Below are 20,730 nucleotides of genomic sequence, written 5' to 3'. Positions count from 1 at the left end.
GAGATGTGAAAAGCACAAATAAATGCCCCTAGCTTGCCCTACGTATATAGCAACCCTGCAAAGTGCAGACACTCCCTCTCTTACCAGCTCCAATGCACACTTGTCAAGTCGGGACAGATCCGGATGCGGAAATGTGTGTACACTGATGCAGTAAATCAAACATTTCAAAGAGTAACAAATATTTCAGGATTTATTTTGACATGGAAAAGCAAGTTACAACAGCAAAGTGACAGCAATTATTTGAGGAGACCTCTTTTATACATTTTCTCAGCTTTTTCAACACTAAGCATACTCCCAAATCAGTGGTTAATTGTATAGTTTAAGGAGTTGCCTGCGGGGAAATAAATCAATCTGATAATAAAACATCTCAAGCATTTCCGGGCATAACACAAATATATCATGTATAAAGTATTTATTTTGTAAATTGTAAATTGTAGCATTGATCAAGTGAATTATCCTTGGGTTACTTTAATTTATTTGAACCTTTTTTCTTGAACAACTCACAAGAGGAATTGTAAGAGCATTTTTTTTTAAGAAAGAAAGCAACATCCTTACTTCCCGTGAGAAAACAGAACAAAAAATGGGAAGCTTGTAGCAAAACCGTTCTAAACTTTTAAAGGCTCTTTGATTCTTCAATGACTCATTAACAAATTCTAATTAATTTAATTAATAGCTTGACAACTCACGACATCAATTAACAATTTACAATCCCCAAAAATGGTAAGCTGCTATAGATTGTACAAGGCGTTGTGTAAACAACGAATAGGAGATGGCCAACCTTGGATTTAATATTAAAAACTCAGCCTAAATGAAAAGGGACCGACTGCTTTTCCAAGCAAAGTATTGACTGCATTTATCATTAATGTCCATGATAAATGGTCAGCAGTACAATGGGATCTGATTAAACTGCATAGTATTCAAATAGATCCAATTTGAGTTGGATATTTTAAACAGCATATATATATATATATGTATGTATATATATATATTTACAATTTAGAACTACATCATTTCAAACATATAGCGATGTTATAATAATGTATACTGATATTTTTCTTCTTCCCCTATTCCAATGGTGTTATCTCTGTGCGGGGGGCAGGAAAGGAATTGATTTATCGGAGACAGTATCTCTCCAGTACTTTACCCAACTGTCTACTATTCACATCCAGAACATTGACAGTCAGTTTAACCATGGAGTGGGGGGAGGGCTTCGCAGGCAAGCTCAATCCAGTCCTCATCATGCACACTACCAGCAGAGATTGCTGGATAGTAATTGAGATTGCGAACAAAAGGGGGGTGGGGGGAGGGACGGAGGCAGGCAGGCGGGGGTGGGGGGGGGGGGGGAGGATGGGAGGATGGGAGGGAGACAGGGGTGGGGGGGAGAGGATGGGAGGGAAGCAGGAAGGCGGGAGGATAGGTTGGGAGAGTGGGGGAGAGGTGCTGAGGCCAACTGCACTGAGCCGACTGTCACACAGGCTCAGATCCACAAACTCAGCACGAGCAATTCTGGGACCAAAATCTGATCCTTGTACCTTAACCAGCTAAGCCATTGTGGTGGGACCCTTAACCTGTTGACAAGTCAGGTTGTTATCTGCAAACCAATATCCTGTGTATTGCACCTGTTCAAACATTGCAAATGAAACTGGCCTTTTCGTCAAACTTAAAAATGAGCGTACCCATCAGAGGAGTTAAAAACCTGAAGTCATTATTTTTCCTCACATGTTTAACCTATTTCAACTTGAAATTCATTTAGTATTTGGGTCTGGAAGGGAATTAAAAATGAGTCTTATTGACTTTTACACAGTGAGAGTTATCAACGCACTCTGAGGTTTGGTACCTAATGCTATAGAACACCATTCATATCTATCAGATGATTGCTGGGTTTTGTCCATTTGACAGATCTGAAGCTTCTTGGAGTTGGAAAGCTAACACCCTTAAACTGCTTATGCCCTATTTTGTGTAATATAATTCTACTTTGTTTTTCAGTTTTGAAAAGACGTTTCACTCCCCACAGGTTTAGCTACTTATTTTGGTCAACATTTTGTTGATAGCCTGCTTGACATGGGTCGTTGAGCTTCTCCGTCTTGTCTTGCCTTGGATCATCTTGCGCCGCCTCACCTCTCTGCACAGTTCATAGAATGCCTCGTTGATGTTGCCTTCTCCGGTGCACGCTGAACACTCGTAAAAAGCGCAGGCCATTTCGGTGGCCACTTTCTCCCCTTCCTCTGTGGTGACCTGCCTGGAGTGGTCGAGATCAGCCTTGTTACCCACGAGAATCAGGGTGACGTTCTTTGGCTTTTTGATTTCATCCAGGAAGCTCTTCAATGAAATCACTTCCTCAAAGCTAATCCTGTCAGTGATGTCATAAACTAGGACAAACCCCTCTGCCCAACGCATGTGACTTTCCCTCTGGACAGCATCTTCCTGAAAAAAACAATGTCACATTTCAGGATAAAAGCAAAATACCGTGGGTGCTACAATCTGAAACTGGAACAGAAAATGCTGGAAAATCTCAGCCATGAGGGCCCTCCACATAGGCTGTCAGACCCACTGAGATTTTCCAGCATTTCTGGTTTTATTACATTTGAGGACATCGACAAGATTACTAATGTACATACAGAAAGACAAAACAGTGAACAATCATGTCCCAAACTACATAAAATGCATTTTGTCAGTTTACTCTTTCAAGAATGGATGGTTATTCTGTGTGAGTGGCTAAAACAGAGCAAGAGTTTAAGTCTAAAGTTGATTTATCAGTGTCACAAGTAGGCTTACATTAACACTGCAATGAAGTTATTGTGAAAATCCCCTAGTCGCCACACTCCAGTGGCTGTTTGGATACACTGAGGAAGAACTTAGCATGGTCAATGCACCTAACCAGCACATCTTTTGGACTGTGGGAGGAAACCGGAGCACCCAGAGTAAACCCATGCAGACACGGGGACAACTTGCATAGACAGTGGCCCAAGCTGGGAATCGAACCCGGGTCCCTAGTACTGCGAAGCAGCAGTGCCAACTTTGGCCCCTGTCTGGGTACACTGGGGGAGAATTTAGCATGACTGATGTACCCAACCAGCACGTCTTTCGGACTGTGGGAAGAAACCAGAGCACCTGGAATAAACCTATGTATACACGGGAAGAACGTGCAAACTGCGCACAGTCACCCAAGGCCAGAATTGAACCCTGGTGCTGTGAGGCAATAGTGCTGACCACTGTCACCATTCCTCCCAAAACTTTAGTCAGCCAGTCTGACCCCATATGTGATTTTGCCCCACCCGTAGGAAATCACTTCAACAAAACATCTGTCACTGCAACATGTAAAACGGTCAGGACCGATACATTTTTGTCCTACATTGTCCCTTCTTCAAAAGCACAGGGAACAACTGCCATTAAACTACAGATGTTATCAATAGAAACCTGACTAAGAGGCTAAGTGGTGGAACGTAACAAATGCCATTAACCCGAGCTCTGGAGCATTTATTGGTAATAACAGAACATACTCTGCTAGCTAATTTATTACAGACTGTTTTATCAAATTACCGCTAAGCCTTATTTCCTTATGTACATATAGAATAGCTAAAATTTCCATCAAATCCAAAGGTTGTGATTGATAAAACCTATAAACCTCATCCATTTACATATAGAGCAACAATCTCCTGAACAACATTCTCCACTACCATCACCAAATGGAATGAGACCACCATGGAAAACAATCCTTAATGGGTCCAACAGTCTACTCTATCACCATGCCAAATCTAATGTGCAACTAGGGCCAGAGGGGACACCAGGAGGATCACCTGGCTTGGGCTACAAACTCAAGGGAGCCTCAAATTTAGACACTTGTTAATTTTTTGGCATTTGATAAAGCACAACTCGTTTTTATGCACATAACGACATAATACAGGAAAAGAAAGCAAGTTTTGCTGTTCCATATTGTGCATCAGGCAATATCTACACAGCCAATCCCACTTGCGTGTGAAAGAGAGGGCAGGTACGTGCATATGTTAAGGCAGCAGTGCTAACACACGGTGGGCAGCTGTCGTACTATTTGTTCACTCTATAATGGATGTTTTTCAACATAGAGACCTCAGAATGAAATTGCAAGGCAAAGGAATTGCTTAAAGAAATACTCAGAGTTGGACTTTCTGGGATGCTTCATAATATCACAATTACATTGGGTATTTTTGTCAGTTTGACTGCGTCAATGACTTCAGGTGAAGGCACTTTTGACATGTTGAAGCAGGAAAAGAATGATCATAGTTAAGCTAAGGGGCAAGAGTGTTTGAATGATCTTGTTGTGCTTAACATCAACTGTGACATTGCACGAAAGCTAACTTTTCCTCAATAGTTAGTGCATTTGCACAGAAAAAGGACAGAAGAGAATTTGTGAAATAAAAATAAATATTCAAATCATATCTCACTTTTGTTTGGTGTCCTATGTTGTTTTCACGTATCTTCATTTTTTTAAATTATGGCTTGGAGCCTCAAAGGCTGGAGGTAGCTGGCCTCCTGTTTGATCATAGCTGAACAATGCCTCGCTTCCTTTCTCCCATATCCCTTCATACTTATCAAGAAGTGACCAATCACAGTCTTGGGAATGGACAACTTATTTTTATGTAGCGTCTTTAACATAAAATATCCCATAGTGCTTCAGGGGGGCCTTATAAAACAAAACAACCCCTTGGTTGAGTGGTCAATCACAAGTAGACCCAGTTTTAGGGCAAGGGACAGGAGATTCAGAGGCAATCTGAGAAAATATTTTTCACTCAGCCTCGAGGATCTAGTGGAGGCTGGAAACCTTACAACATTTAAAAAACATTTGGATGAACACTTGAAATATCGTATTATTGAAGGATGTGGGACAGGAGCAGGAAAATTTCCCTGATATAGGAGGGATATCTGAGGTAGATTCTTTACTCAGAGAGTGGTTGGGGTGTGGAATACACTGCCTACTGTGATAGTGGAGTCGGACACTTTAGGAACTTTCAAGCGGTTATTGAATAGGCACATGGAGCACACCAGAATGATAGGGAGTGGGATATCCTTGATCTTGGGTCTGGACATAGCTCGGCACAACACTGAGGGCCGAAGGGCCTGTACTGTGCTGTATTGTTCAATGTTCTCTATGTTCTAAAATGGGATTAGCATGCCTTTAGTGTAGGTATTGTTGGTACAGATTTGATGGGCCGAAGGTACTTTTCTGCACTGATTCTAACTTAGTTTGAGTGTACAAAAGTATGTTCAAAAAGGGAGGTTTCCCTGCTGCCATCAGACTTTTGAATGGGCCTATTTCGCATCAAGATCATCTTTCTCTGCACCCTAGCTATGACTGCAACACTACATATTATACCCTCTCCTTTCCTTCTCTATAACTGTATGCTCTTCACAGAGGAGGACGTGAATAATTTGCCGGGTGTTAGCGATGGAAAGGTGGTAGGACTGGAGGGTCTCGATGACATTACTGTTACTAGAGAGGCGGTGCTCGACAGACTGGAGGGGCTGATTGTGGACAAGTCCCCAGGACCGGATGGAATGCATCCGAGGGTTCTGAAAGAAATGGCGGAGGTGATAGTGGATGCCTTGGTGGTTATTTTCCAGACGTCGCTGGATTCCGGGGAAGTGCCGGATGATTGGAAAACGGCTAATGTTACGCCGTTGTTTAAGAAGGGTGCCAGGCAAAAGGCGGGGAATTATAGGCCGGTTAGTTTAACGTCTGTGGTAGGTAAAATGTTAGAATCTGTCATTAAGGAGGAAATTGCGAGGCATCTTGAAGGGAATTGCTTGATAGAGCAGACGCAGCACGGTTTCATTAAAGGGAAGTCACGTCTGACAAATTTACTGGAGTTCTATGAGGATGTGTCTCGGGCGGTGGATAGAGGAGAGCCGGTGGATGTGGTCTTTCTAGATTTTCAAAAGGCGTTTGACAAAGTACCTCACAAGAAGTTATTGCAGAAGGTCAAGGGACATGGAGTTGGGGGTAGGGTGTTAGCGTGGATAGAGGATTGGTTGTCAAATAGGAGGCAGAGAGTGGGGGTCAACGGGTGCTATTCGGATTGGCGGATGGTGACTAGTGGAGTGCCCCAGGGGTCGGTGCTGGGGCCTCAGCTTTTTACCATTTATATAGATGATCTGGAGGAGGGAACCGAGTGTAGGGTGTCAAAATTTGCTGATGACACCAAGATTGGGGGAACGGCAAATTGTGTGGAGGGTGTGGAGAGTCTGCAGAAGGATCTAGATAGGCTGGGCGAATGGGCCAGGAAATGGCAAATGGAATTTAGTGTTGGCAAGTGTGAGGTGGTCCACTTTGGTAGGAAGAATGGTAGGAAGGACTATTACTTACGGGGCGAAAAACTGCAGCAGGCGACGGTGCAGAGGGACCTCGGGGTCCTTGTGCATGAGTCGCAAAAACCCAGCTTGTAGGTGCAGCAGGTGGTCAGGAAGGCGAATGGGATGCTGGCCTTCATAGCGAGGGGGATTGAATATAAAAGTAGAGAGGTCTTGTTGCAGCTGTATAGGGCATTGGTGAGGCCGCAGCTGGAGTACTGTGTGCAGTTTTGGGCGCCGCACCTGCGCAAAGATATTTTGGTCTTGGAGGGAGTGCAGAGGAGGTTTAGTAGGCTGATACTGGAGTTGAGGGGGTTGAGCTATGAGGAGAGGCTGAATAAACTGGGCTTGTACTCGTTAGAGTTTAGAAGAATGAGGGGAGATCTCATTGAGACGTATAAGATGATGAATGGGATGGATAGGATAGAGGTGGAGAGACTCTTCCCGCTCAAAAAAGACAGTAGGACTAGGGGGCACAGCCTCAAGATAAAAGGGGGGCGGTTTAGAACGGAGTTGAGGAGGAACTTCTTCACTCAAAGGGTGGTGAATCTCTGGAATTCTCTGCCCGTTGAAGTGGTGGAGGCTGCCTCACTAAATATTTTTAAGACGCGGGTTGATGGGTTTTTGATAAGAGAGGGGATTAAAGGTTATGGGGAGAAAGCGGGAAAGTGGAACTGAGCAGCGACAGATCAGCCATGATCTTATTGAATGGCGGGGCAGGCTCGAAGGGCTAGATGGCCTACTCCTGCTCCTATTTCTTATGTTCTTATGTTCTTATGTTCTTTGTCTGTATAGCATGCTAGAAACTATACTTTTCACTGTATACTAATACGTGTGACAATAAAAAGTCAAATCAAATCAAGTCCTACAGAGTTTCTTAAAGGTGGAAATGTGAGATGGAATCATAGAATCTCTAGAGTACAGAAGGAGGCCATTCGGCCCATTGATACTGTACCAGCAATAATCCCACCCTATCCCCATAACCCCACATATTTATCCTGCTAATCCCCCTGACACTAAGGTCAATTTAGCACAGCCAATCAACATAATCTGCACATCTTTGAACTGTGGCAGAAAACTGGAGCACCCAGAGAAAACGCACACAGACACAGGGAGAACATGCAGACTCCAACAGACAGTGATCGAAGCCGGGAATCGGACCTGGGTCCTTGGCACCATAAGGCAACAGTGCTAACTGTGTCGCCCCAGAGAGGTGTAGAGAGGGAATTTTAGAGTTTAGGGGTGAAGCATATAATTAAAAATAGGGATGCTCAAGAGGCGAGAACTCAATGAGCAGAGAGAACTCAGAAGCATGTGCAGCTGGAGTAGATCACTGAGATAGAGAGGTGGGAAGACCATGGAGGGATTTGAAAATAAGGATCAGAATGAGGCAGCACAGTGGCATAGTGGTTAGTACTGCTGCCTCACAGTGCCAGTGATCCCGGTTTAATTCCCGGTTTGAGTGGCTGCCTGTATGGAGTTTGCACGTTCTCCCTACGTCTGCGTGGGTTTCCTCTGGATGCTCTGGTTTCCTCTCACAGTCTAAAGATTTGCAGGTTAAGTGGATTTGCCATGCATAATTGCCCCTTAGTGTCAGGGGGACTAGCTATAGTAAATGCATGGGGGCAGGCCCTGAGTGGGAGATTTGATGGGCTGAATGGCCTCCCTCTGCACAGTAGGGATGCTATGGAATGTTAAAATGTGAGCATTGCTTGACCTGGGGTCAGTGAGCAATGACGGTGGGTCAATGACGCTTGCTGTAGGTAAGGACAAGGACTGAAACAGTTTGAATGAGCTCGAGTCTTCGGCAGCACTGGAAGTGGGAGGTCAGTCCATAGAGCACAAGAATAGTCAAGTCCGGGCATCAAAGGCATGAATGAAGATTTCTGCAGCTGATAAGTGAGGCAAGGGTGAGGTCAGGTGGCTTTACAGAAATGGAAATTGGCAGTCTCAGGATGGCACAGATGTGTGGCCAGAAGTTCTCTCAGGGTCAGATATACCGAGGTTCTGACAGTCTGGCTCAGCACTCTCGGGTGTCTGACACAGTGAGTTCCCAGTTTCCACTCAACTTTACTCTCAGACTTCAGTTCCGAAATGAACCAGCTTCAATTTACGGATCATCTGCCTCTTTTTTAGATTCTACCATGTCTTCAAGGAGAGCTGGGGATTAGATCAGCCCAAACCCTGCACATAATTTGGGAATGTGGGAAGGAGGCAGGGGTGCTGGGAGGGAGGGAGGGAGCTGTTTCCAAACCTCTTGACCACTTCTTTGAAGGAAAATTTATAGTATGGAGATGACAGAAAGACAAATGACTAGTTCATCTTAGAACCCCTAGTATCTTACTGCTTTCCAGACCAAGCCTGCTAACAAAGCATAATGACTCTTAACAACGATTTGGAGAGTGGATTTCCCACTCAGAACAGACAATTTTGCTGGATTAGTTACAAAGCAATAAGAACAGGAGAATTCTTCCCAGGGTCCTGGCCAATAGTTGACCTTCAACAACATGGATGAATAGATTATCTGGACATTATCTCATGACTGTGTGGGATACTGAGCAAACTGGTCGCCTTGTTCACAACAGTGATAAGATTCCCAAACTATTAAATCTTGCAGTTGAATGTAACATCTGGATTTTCTCCCTATTCATTCTAATTTTATCTTATTCTGGGCTGGTAGTTATGGTTGTGACCAGAATGGTCTAGTAATTGAGCACTACAACGAGCAATGTACTGAAGATTGGCAAGGACTCATCCATGTCTTTAATGAATAACATTCCTCAGCGTGTTGTTTCTAGTTAAGAAATACGCTTTGCAAGTTGTACAATAGAAAGTACAATTAGTGGAGGCAAAGGCCTAGTGGTATTATCGTGAGACTATTAATCCAGAAACTCAACTAATGTTCTGGGACCCGGTTCGAATCCCACCACAGCAGGTGGTGGAATTTGAATTCAATAAAAAAAAATCTGGAATTAAGAATCTACTGATGACCATGAAATCATTGTCAACCGACAGAAAAACCCATCTGGTTCGGTCAAGCCCTTTAGGGAAGGAAATCTGCCATCCTTACCTGGTCTGGCCTACATGTGATTCCAGAGCCACAGCAATGTGGTTGACTCAACTGCCCTTAGGCAACTAGGGATGGGCAATCAATCCTGGCCAACCAGTGTCACTCACATCCCACAATAAATAAAAAAAAAATTAGGGCAGTATTAGAAATATCTTTATTCCTTTTCTATTTATGCAATAGCTGGTCCTATGGTCTCCTTTGTTCTCATTGTGTTATATATGAGTGATGCCACTACTGGGAGGTTGGTGTGTGACCTCAGTCTCAATGAACATGAGGATCCCTAGTGTTCTCTCTCTTTATATTTCATTTCTCTCCTTTTTTGAAGGGAAAGACTCATTGGTATAGTTATGGGAAGTATGTTGGCCAAATCCAATAAGGCCTTACATTCGGTGGGGAAAAGCCCTGGAGTTTATTTATCAGTGTCACATGTAGGCTTATATTAACACTGCAATGAAGTTGCTGCGAAAATCCCCTAGTCACCACACTCCAGTGTCAGTTCATGTACACTGAGTGAGAATTTAACATAGCCAATGCCATGTCCATGGCCAAGGCCATAACCAGCATGTCTATTGGACCATGGGAGAAACCAGAGCACCCGAAAGAAGCCCAGGCAGACACGGGGAGAAGGTGCAGACTCTGCATAGAGAGTGACCCGAGCCGGGAATCAAACCCAGGTTAGCAGTGCTAACTACTGTGCCACCCATAATGGTTTAGGATTCGTGCTATGGAATGGTTCTTGTGTGTTCCTTTTATTTTGGATTTGAAGAATCATTAGTTGGTAACTGGTGCTTCTAAGAGTACAGAGAAGTCTAATTTATATCTGGTGAAATGATTGCGCTGTCCTGTACCAGTTTGTCAGAGTGTGTCACTTTGTTTGTACAAAATAAATGGAAGGACACAAATAAAAACACTTCTTTAAAAAAACTTAATCAATGGCAAAGTGTTTTTGCATGTTTTAAAGACTGTGAAAGGCACTATATAAATGCAAGCCTTTCTTTCCCCTTTCAAAGGGCAACCCACAGCTCACAGAATAAAACTGGAAAACGAACAGAGGGGAAAAAAATACTCTTGAAAGAGTTTTTATCGCTGTTAAAACACAGCAAAAAAAACTGCAGCATCCATCTCTAAATACATGTGACCGTGGGAGCTTAGAAAATCTCCTCAGTACTCAGGGAAATCTGTTACCCAGGTCACGCTGGGGGTGGGCTCCACAACACCAGAATAAAACAACAAAGGGGTAATAAAGATCGGAGGAGTTCCTGTGATGTGTCTTGGCATTCCTTATGGGAGAAGAATGTTCCTTATCCCATCTAGCTTGCTGTTTATGCTTTTGTAACAATCGTTAAAATGATATTTATGATGTAGTAAGGACAGAATGTAAGTATTTTCCCAGCTGGAAGTCTCTCGGTGCACCAAGATCCGAGTTATATGCAATTATTCTTTTTTGACCAAAAACACAAATTATAGCAAGGCTGAGATATTTTGTTCCATTTATCAATGCACTGCTCTGCGGTGCGTATCCTTTTACACAGTCTTAAGATGGCACAGGCTTAATCAATTTTGCAAAAGAAATCCAATAAGTAACAGCTTCATTTTATATTTTTGAGTTAGTTTGCACAATATTACTGAGATTACTATTGCATACAGCCATGGTTCTAAATGTGGATGCTTTGACTTAGAACATAGAAACATAGAACATTACAGCACAGTACAGGCCCTTCGACCCTCAATGTTGTGCCGAGCTGTGTCCAATTCCAAGATCAAGCTATCCCACTCCTTATCATTCTGGTGTGCTCCATGTGCCTATCCAATAACCACTTGATAGTTCCTAAAGTGTCTGACTCCACTATCACAGCAGGCAGTCTATTCCACACCCCAACCACTCTCTGAGTGAAGAATCTACCTAGGACATCACTCCTATATCTCCCACCATGAACCTCACAGTTATGCTCCCTAGTAACAGCTACATCCACCCGAGGAAATAGTCTCTGCACGTCCACTCTATCAATTCCTCTGATCATCTCATAAACCTCTATTAAGTCGCCTCTCATCCTCCTCCGCTCCAAAGAGGAAAGCCCCAGCTCTCTCAACCTTTCCTCATAAGACCTACCCTCCAAACCAGGCAGTATCCTGGTAATTCTCCTCTGCACTCTCTCCAATGCCTCCACATCCTTTTTATAATGAGGTGACCAGAACTGCACACAATATCCCAAATGTGGTCTCACCAGCGTATGGTATAGTTGCAGCATAACCCCACGGCTTTTAAACTCAAACCCCCTGTTAATAAGTGCTAACACACTATAAGCCTTCTTCATGGCTCTATCCACTTGAGTGGCAACCTTCAGAGATCCGTGGATATGAACCCCAAGATCTCTCTGTTCCTCCACATTCCTCAGAACCCTGCTGTTGACCCTGTAATCTGCATTCAAGTTTGCCCTACCAAAATGAATCACCTCGCACTTATCAGGGTTAATCTCCATCTGCCACTTTTCTGCCCAGCTCTGCATTCAATCAATGACTCTTTGCAGCCTGCAAGAGCCCTCTACCTCATCCACTATTCCACCAATCTTGGTGTCATCAGCAAATTTACTAACCCACCCTTCAGCCTCCTCTTCAAAGTCATTGATAAAAATCTCAAATAGCAGAGGACCCAGCACTGACCCGTGGTACACTGCTGGTAACTGGCCTCCAGTCTGAAAACTTTCCTTCTACCACCACCCTCTGTCTTCTGTGATACAGCCAGTTACTGATCCAATCGGCTAAATTTCCTTCGATCCCACACATCCTTATCTTCTTCATGAGCCTACCATGGGGAACCTTATCAAACAGCTTACTAAAATCCATGTATACGACATCACGGATTTTAGTAAGGCGTTTGATAAGGTTCCCCATGGGATAGAAGGAAAACGGGATTAGAATAGGTTGGTGGTTGATGCCCAGCACAGATACGATGGACCCAAGGGCCTTTTTCTGTGCTGCAAAACCCTATCACATAATTGAAAAGAAAGTAAATGTTACATCCAAACTCAAACAAGAATGTCCAAGAATATCTAAGGTGTGAAATTCTGTTGTGACAGACTGTTAAATATTTGTCAGGTACGAATGCAAGTTTTCAACTGGCTGAAGATCACAGAATCCCTACAGTGCAGAAGGAAGCCATTCAGCCCATCGAGTCTGCACTGACTACAATCCCACCCAGACCCTATTCCCGTAACCCCTCACATTTACCCTGCTAATCCCCCTGACACTAGCATTTAATTTAGCATGGTCAATCAACCTAACCTTCACACCTTTGGACTGTGGGAGGAAACCGGAGCACCCGGAGGAATCCCACACAGACACGGGGAGAATGTGCAAATGGCATGCTATCAGTGACCCAAGGCCGGAATTGAACCAGGGCCATGAAGCAGCACTGCTAACCACTGTGCCACTTGGATTCCAGATTCAAATGAAGTGGCACGCACTAAAATTTTAAACCTACGACAATGTTGTTTTTATATTCAGCGAACCACTTAAGAATTGATTGCAGTAATGTAACAGCATTTGTGAGAGAATATTTAAATGAATGCCTTGCTCTGCTCCGCACTCCTCAGCTTTTGGTTGTGTGTGCTCCAGTTTCTGGCTGTCCACCCACACTAAATGACACTCCTTCAAGGACACGTTTATTGTTAAGCAAGATAATTTTCAGATTCTTAACTGAAAGAACCACCGCTGCTTGATTTAAAATGGCCTTGAAGTTATTGAGTGCACAAATCTGACTGGCTTTATGCGTCAGAATTACAGCATATTGCAGTAAATAAATAATGTGTGCTTGGTAAGGACTGATAACGTTCCCATTCATTCTTGAAAATGCATCACGCTTCACGTAGAACAATAATGAGTATTGGTGATTCGTTTGATGTGAGAAAAAGATTAGATAATTAAACAAGAGTGTGTGTAATCCCCATTAACAGAATGTTCTCATTAATACTGAATAAATACCGTCTCCTGAGGGTCACTATACTTCCAAAAAGGGGTCTTTCTCTTGAGGAACATACAAATTCAACAGTAGCAGGAATCACATAGCCCACTGACTGCCAAATTGCATAATATTGGCCATCGTCCTTCTTTCTCTCTCTCTCTCTCTCCCCACCTCCACAAAACAACACCCCCACCCCTTGCCTTGGCTCATCTCATCCTTGCTTTTGTTACAATCTTCAAATTCCAGGCTTGAGCTAATCCAAATCTTTGGTGCCCACGCCTCACACCAAGTCCTTTTCACCTCTCCCCATTGTGTCTGCACTCACTGAACTGTTTTGTCTCCTGCCCCATTGATGGCTTAAATTTAAATTTCTTCTCCTTGCTTTTTGAATCCCTCGATGGCCTCCACCTTTCCAACCCTTTAACCTCCACCAGCCTTCCGAGAATGCCGCATGCCTCCAATTCCGGCCTTTTAACTCATTCTCAGCCCCCTTGGCCCCTCCATTGGCATCTGCAGCACAGTGGTTAGCAATACTGCCTCACAGCGCCAGGAACGTGGGTTCGATTCCCGGCTTGAGTCACTGTCTGTGCTGAGTCCTCACGTTCTCCCTTTGTGGGTTTCTCCTGGATGCTCCGGTTTCCTCCCACAGTCCAAAGGTGAACTGCTCATGCTAAATTCTCCCTCAGGTGCTGGAGTGTGGCCACCAGGAGATTTTCATAGTTTTCACTGCAGTGTTAACGTCAGCCTGTGACTAATAAATACTAATTAGAAAGTTCAGCCTGGCAAGTCTTGAGTTCTGGGACTCTGTCCCTAAAACATTCTGACTCTGCTTGGATCTATACTCCCAAAACCCTAAGCCATCCCTATTTATACAGACCTATGCGCACCGGATTGTGTACTAGTGCACATGCATGTCTATATACTCATGTGCACGCACATGGCATCACAGAAGAATCAGAGAATCCCTACAGTGCAGAAGAAGGCCATTCAGTCCATCAAGTTTATACCAACTACAATCCCAGCCTGGATCTAGTCCCATAACCCTATGTATTTACCCTGTTAATTCCCCTGACTTTAAGGGGCAATTTACCAATCCACCTAATCCACATGTCTTTAGATTGTGGGAGGAAACCAGAACGCCCGGAGGAAATCCACACAAATAGGGGAGAACGTGCAAACTCTACACAAGACAGTCACCCAAGGTTGGATTTGAACCCAGGTCCTTGACACTGTGAGGCAGCAGTGAGAACCACTGTGCCATCGTGTTGTGTATGACCAGTTTCAATGAATAAAACCAGCAACTATCCTGTCACTCTAACCTTTTCAATATCTTCTCAAAAATTTGTTCTAGTTCCTGACAACTGCACTTAGTCACTTGGGAGAAGGTAGTGGCGTAGTACTGCCTGGGGCAACTACTGTTGTGGTAAAGGTGATGCTGTCGATACATTCAGTAGGCCCCACACAGAGAGTCATCCAAGGTTGGGATTGAACCCGGGTGCCTGGCGCTGTGAGGCAGCAGTGCCAACAACTGTGCCACCACGTGTTTCTGTGAGTATAACACACACTGTGGATGAAAACCTGTGGGACTCATTTTAGGAAAGGGGATTTAGGATTAAGGAGATAGGTCAATCTCAAAGAAATATATGTGTTATATCTCCTTTCTAATTGGCATGTCATGATAGTTTCATGATTCCCATACCTTTTTCTGGCGAGTTTTCAAGTACGCATGCAGAAAATAAATTGAGAGAAAATCGTCAAGCAAGTAAATAAATGCTGTACAATGACAAGTCTGAAGATGATCTCGGGGGAGTGATCTGTGTCACAAACTTACCTGGCCTGCTGTGTCTAAGATTTCCATAGAAACGGCTTCGTCGTCAATGGTTGCTTGGTGGCGATAGGTTGACTCTGGCAATTTGTATCAAAAAGAAATCTTGAGTTAGTGCTGATGTCCACATTACATTGGTTGTAGTGCTTAACAGCAGGATATATTTTGCCTTTATTTCTCATGCAATGTAAGAAAACATTTTGACCATTTACTGAGGCACTGTCCCAATAGGAAGCACTTCTGAGATGGACCAATCCCCCAAAATAGACCATTTTGACAACCTTTGCTTGTAAGGTTGTGTTCAGGCCACACGGAAAGCTTTACAATTTAATTGCGAAAAGGAATTAAGATTATGAAATGCCTTATTTAGCTTGGCACCAAGAATTGCTATTTATGAAAACAAAAATACTATTCTTTTTATTAAATCGCAGGAATTAAATGGCCACAGGGTGTGTGTCGCACAAAGGGATATTTTGTCTGCCGTGTTCTCTTCAACTCTGCACAAAGCACCAGTGCGAGTTACTCAAAAATATGTCTCAGAGATACTCATAATAATTATAATCCAACTTACTCTGAGAAACTGACAGGATCAGGAGGAACACCAGTTAGATGGAGCATGAAACCATAGCCTGATACAGGAAGTTTCCTCAATGAGCAGCCTGGCTTACAACTGTGACCAAGTTCCCCCTCAGTGTACCCAAACAGGCGCTGGAGTGTGGCGACTAAGGGATTTTCACGGTAACTTCATTGCAGGGTTAATGTAAGCCTTACTCGTGATATTAATAAACTTTAAACAATATTTTTTCAATAATATTTTTCCACAATATTGAATCAGTGCTGACACACTCATTAAAAACTGAAGCCTTTGCAGAAGTATGCTGGGCGACACGGTAGCACAGTGGTCAGTACCGCTGCCTCACAGCGCCAGGGACGCGGGTTCGATTCCTGGCTTGGGTCACTGTTGGGTGTGGGGTTTGCACGTTCTCCCCATGTCTGCGTGGGTTTCTTCCAGGTGTTCCGGTTCCCTCCACGGTCTGAAAGACATGCTGGTTAGGGGCATTGACCTGAACAGGTGCTGGACTGTGGCGACTAGGGGAATTTCACAGTAACTTCATTGCGGTATTAATGTAAGTCTTACTTGTAACTAATAAACTTTACTTTTACTTTTTACAACCTTTGATACAGTCAAGTGGCACCGTTCACTCACAAAGCTGTCATCTGGGTAGTGGGCTGTACGGATGTACTCTTTTGTCCCTAGCTCCAAGGTGCCACTTGTTCATCTTATTAAATAGAATACTGATGTTACTAAATAGAATGCTGGTGAAATTATTGTTTCAGGAGTTGCTGATTACTGACACTTTCACTGTTTTCAGGATCCTTCCTGCTTCCCTCACACTTTACTCCATCAGCACACCGTTCTCAGTGTAAAGTAAAAGTATATTTATCAGTCACAAATAAGGCTTACATTAACCCTGCAATGAAGTTACATTGGGCAGCACGGTGGCACAGTGGTTAGCAATGCTGCTTCACAGCTCCAGGGTCCTGGGATCGATCCCCGGCTCGGGTCACTGTCTGTGTGGAGTTTGCACATTCTCCTCGTGTCTGTGTGGGTTTCCTCCGGGTGCTCCGGTTTCCTCCCACAGTCCAAAGATGTGCGGGTTAGGTTGGTTGGCCATGCTAGGAAATTGCCCCTTAGTGTCCGGGGACACGTAGGTTAGAGGGATTAGTGGGTATAATATGTAGGGATATGGGGGTAGGGCCTGGGTGGGATTGTGGTCGGCGCGGACTCGATGGGCCGAAGGGCCTCTTTCTGCACTGTATGGTTCTATGATTCTATAATTAACATTGCAATGAAGTTATATGAAACTCCCCCTAGTTGCCACAGTCAGGCGCCTGTTCGGGTCAATGTACCGAACCAGTACATCTTTCCGAATGTGGGAGGAAACCAGAGCACCCGGAGGCAACCCATACTGACAGAGGAAAATGTGCAGATTCTGCACAGACAGTGACCCAAGCCAGGAATCGAACCCAGGTCCCTGGCACTGTGAAGCAGCAGTGCTAACCACTATGCCATCCGGTGCTCTGTCCACACAGTGTGACTGAAGAAATCATTAGGTTTAAGCACAATAACCCCAGCTCATCTCTCTCCACAACCAGTTACAAGGACATCAGAACCTCGCTTTTCAGCAAACACTGTCCTCTTTTCATATCGTATTGATGTCTCATCCGTTCTGCCTGTTAGCTCAACCGGCTGTAGTTTAGTTGGATTTCCATTCTCTGGGTGGTGAATCCAGCAAGGCTCCAGCTTGGAAACACAAGAGCATGAGGCAGTGAGGTCAGTTTGTTTCTCCGGATCTCAATTGCCGGAAAAACACTCAGCGCCCGCGAGCTGCAACGACCTCCTTGCCCCCTCTTCAATCTGTATTCTCATGAGCAAGGCTCCACATTGGGAAGAACTGCCTCAATGACTTTATCCTTGTGACCTTATAACTAAATGATAAGCAGGAACTTTCAGATGTTTCCAATAGCTGCTTTCAATACAACATTCCTCTGTTTCAGAACCTATCCTGTATATCACTGTGAAGGGTTGCCATTCCCTCAGGACAACACAACAAACGCTCTTTCAGATTATCGTTTAATTGCTGTGACCTGTGTCACGGCTAATTCCACTTCCACACAAGATTATTTTAACCATTTCCCTTTACAAGTCACAGTAAAAAAAAAGTTATCGTTTTATTGGCCTCGTCACTGTATATTTAGTCGTGTTAAACGTGGAAGCAATGAGCCCCTGAGGTTTGCGTTTCTTCACATTTCAATTTATTTCCACGGGATCCCTAGAGTGCAGAAGGAGGCCATAAGAACATAAGAAATAGGAGCAGGAGTAGGCCATCTAGCCCTTCGAGCCTGCCCCGCCATTCAATAAGATCATGGCTGATCTGTCGTGGCTCAGTTCCACATTCCCGCCCTCTCCCCATAACCCTTAATCCCCTTGCCTATCAAAAACCTATCAACCCACGTCTTAAAAATATTGAGCGAGGCAGCCTCCACCACCTCAATGGGCAGAGAATTCCAGAGATTCACCACCCTTTGAGTGAAGAAGTTCCTCCTCAACTCATGGGCCATTCAGCCCATAGGGTCAGCCCCAGCTCTCTGAAGCAGGATCTAAGCCCATCCTATCCCCATAACCCTACCCTTTACCATGGCTACTCCACCTAACCTATACATCTTGGGATACTAAGGGGCAATTGAGTATGGCCAATCTACCTAGCCTGCACATTTTTGAACTGTGAGCGGAAATCGGAGCACCCAGAGAAAACCCACACAGATGCAGGGAGAATGTACAAACTCGGCTCGGTGGCACAGTAGGTTAGCACTACTGTCTCATAGCTACAGAGACCTGGGTTCGATTCCCAGTTGGGTCACTGTCTATGTGGAGTTTGCATGTTGTCCCCGTATCTGTGTGGGTTTCCTCCAGGTGCTCCAGTTTCCTCCAACAGTCCAAAAATGTACAAGAAAGGAGCAATCTAGCATGGCCAACGCACCCAAGGGCCCTGGGATGAGGGATTAGTGGGGTATATATGTGGGGTTACAGGGATAATGTCTGGGTGGGATTGTTGTTGGTGCAGACTCAATGGGCTGAATGGCCTCCTTCTGCACTGTAGGGTTTCTATGATTTCTATGCTTCCACATTACAGTCACCCACGGTTAGAATTGAAGCTGGGTCCCTTGTGCTGTGAGGCAGCAGTGCTAACTACTATGCTGTCATACTCATTCTTTGCAAAGTTAACTTCTCCTGCCAATAATTGGTGAAATCCAACAAAATACCAATGAATGAGACTGTGGGCGGGAGGAACTGCCACACAATTTGTGGCAATGGAGGGCAGCTTGCCAGTGGCTGGCGGTGGGAGATCTTTGGTCCTGCCATTGTCAAACAGGATTTCCCGTCGAACACAGCCCTCACTGCCACCAAATGTTGGGGGCACCACACTGGGACTGTAAATTCCTGCCAGCACGAAGGGGTAGAAAATCCCACCCTGTATCTCTATGAGATGTACTATCAACATCGTACAGACCAGAAAGTAAAATAACTTCTACTATATACACTACCTCAAAAAAACTATGGAACAACTTTAACTCTCTTAAAGTTGGCAAAATGTAACATGGTTCAATGCCAACTCAGAAGACTTGATTGTATGTCTTCTAAAAATTTTGTCTTGTAAAAGTTTGTTTAGACAAGTTACGCTTTCATTCGTTGAATAATATTTGCAACTTACAGTTGCAGTCCCTTTAATATTAGAAAAAGGATATACATCTTTGGGAAGGCGATGGTGAGTGGTATTGCTGCTAAAATATTAATCCTGAAGCTCAGCTAATGTTCCATGGTGGAATTTGAATTCATTTTAAAAAATCTGGAATTAAGAATCTACTGATGACCATGAAACCATTGTCAAGTGTCGGAAAAGCCCATCTGGTTCATTGATGTCCTTTAGGGCAGGAAATTTGCCGTCCTTACCCAGTCTGGCCTACATGTGACTCCAGAGCCACAGCAATGTGGTTGACTCTCAACTGTTCTCTGAAATGGCCTAGCCATGGGCAATAAATGCTGACCAGCCAGCAATGCCCATGTCCCACAAATAAATTTTAAAAAAATCACAATAAAGTGAGGGAAAACAGACACTGAGTCCTGATAGGTAAGATTAAAATGGGGGATGGAGGAGTTAAAAACATTGGGGTATTTTTAAAGGAGAAAGTAGCAGAGAGGGGAGGAAATTTATTATTTATTAGTGTCACAAGTAGGTTGACATTAACACAGCAATGAAGTTGGTCAGAAAATCCCTTAGTTGCCTTACTCTACTTGGGTACACAGAGGGAGAATTTAGCATGTACCTAACCAGCATGATTTTTGGACTATGGAGGAAACCCACACAGACACTGAGAGAATGTGCATACTCCACACAGGAAACCACCCGAGGCTGGAATTGAACCTGGGTACCTGACACTGTGAGGCAGCAATGCTAACCACTGTGCCACTGAGCTGGAGTTTCAGACAGTAGGCTCCAAACATAATTGCTCAACCATTAGAATTTGTCTGTCCAGGGATAACATGTCAAAACTTTAGTGGGAGCTGCAGTTTAAGGGTCTCTCACGTAAACGTTTAACATGGGGCTGAGTACAGTACCAGCCACACACTGAAGGAAGGGAACACATGACTTGCATTGAGGGGTCAACACAGTGTTAGATAGCACGCCATGTGTAGAAGCAAACATGGAGACAGTGGTTAGCTTTGATCTTTACTGTACCTGTGTATATAGTTTCTAGTAGTTAATGTTTACACTTGAACCACCCAAGACAACAAATACTTTAATGATACCGAACTATGTTTCGCACCTTACAGCAGGAATCACCGGCATCGCCTGTTAATTATTGAGTGAGCTCCGTGTTTGTCCTCATATTAAAACAGATTAACGGGACAGCACTGAAGCAATCTGAAAAACCTGGCTGAGGTCCAATCTGCCTTTTATCCCAAATTGAAGTGTGCAGATGTTTGTG

At 44.1% G+C, this 20,730-nt stretch overlaps 1 protein-coding gene across 3 annotated transcripts in view; it reads right to left on the bottom strand.

The window, feature by feature from the left end:
• Nucleotides 1-1,375: 1,375 nt before the first annotated feature.
• Nucleotides 1,376-20,730, bottom strand: part of rerg (RAS-like, estrogen-regulated, growth inhibitor) — a 99,959-nt gene continuing 80,604 nt past the window's right edge. For all 3 annotated transcript variants that reach the window (XM_080207820.1, XM_080207821.1, XM_080207818.1), the window contains exons 4-5: nucleotides 15,187-15,260; nucleotides 1,376-2,424 (exon numbers count right to left, since the gene is read on the bottom strand). In XM_080207820.1, coding sequence (XP_080063946.1) covers nucleotides 2,017-2,424; nucleotides 15,187-15,260 — 482 coding nt within the window. In that variant the 3' untranslated portion in view covers nucleotides 1,376-2,016. The remainder of the gene's footprint in view (nucleotides 2,425-15,186; nucleotides 15,261-20,730) is intronic.

Source organism: Carcharhinus amblyrhynchos, chromosome 19 (assembly GCF_965287045.1).
Source record: "Carcharhinus amblyrhynchos chromosome 19, sCarAmb.v2.hapA, whole genome shotgun sequence".
Classification (NCBI taxonomy): domain Eukaryota; kingdom Metazoa; phylum Chordata; class Chondrichthyes; order Carcharhiniformes; family Carcharhinidae; genus Carcharhinus; species Carcharhinus amblyrhynchos.
This window is presented reverse-complemented; position numbering and strand designations above follow the sequence as displayed.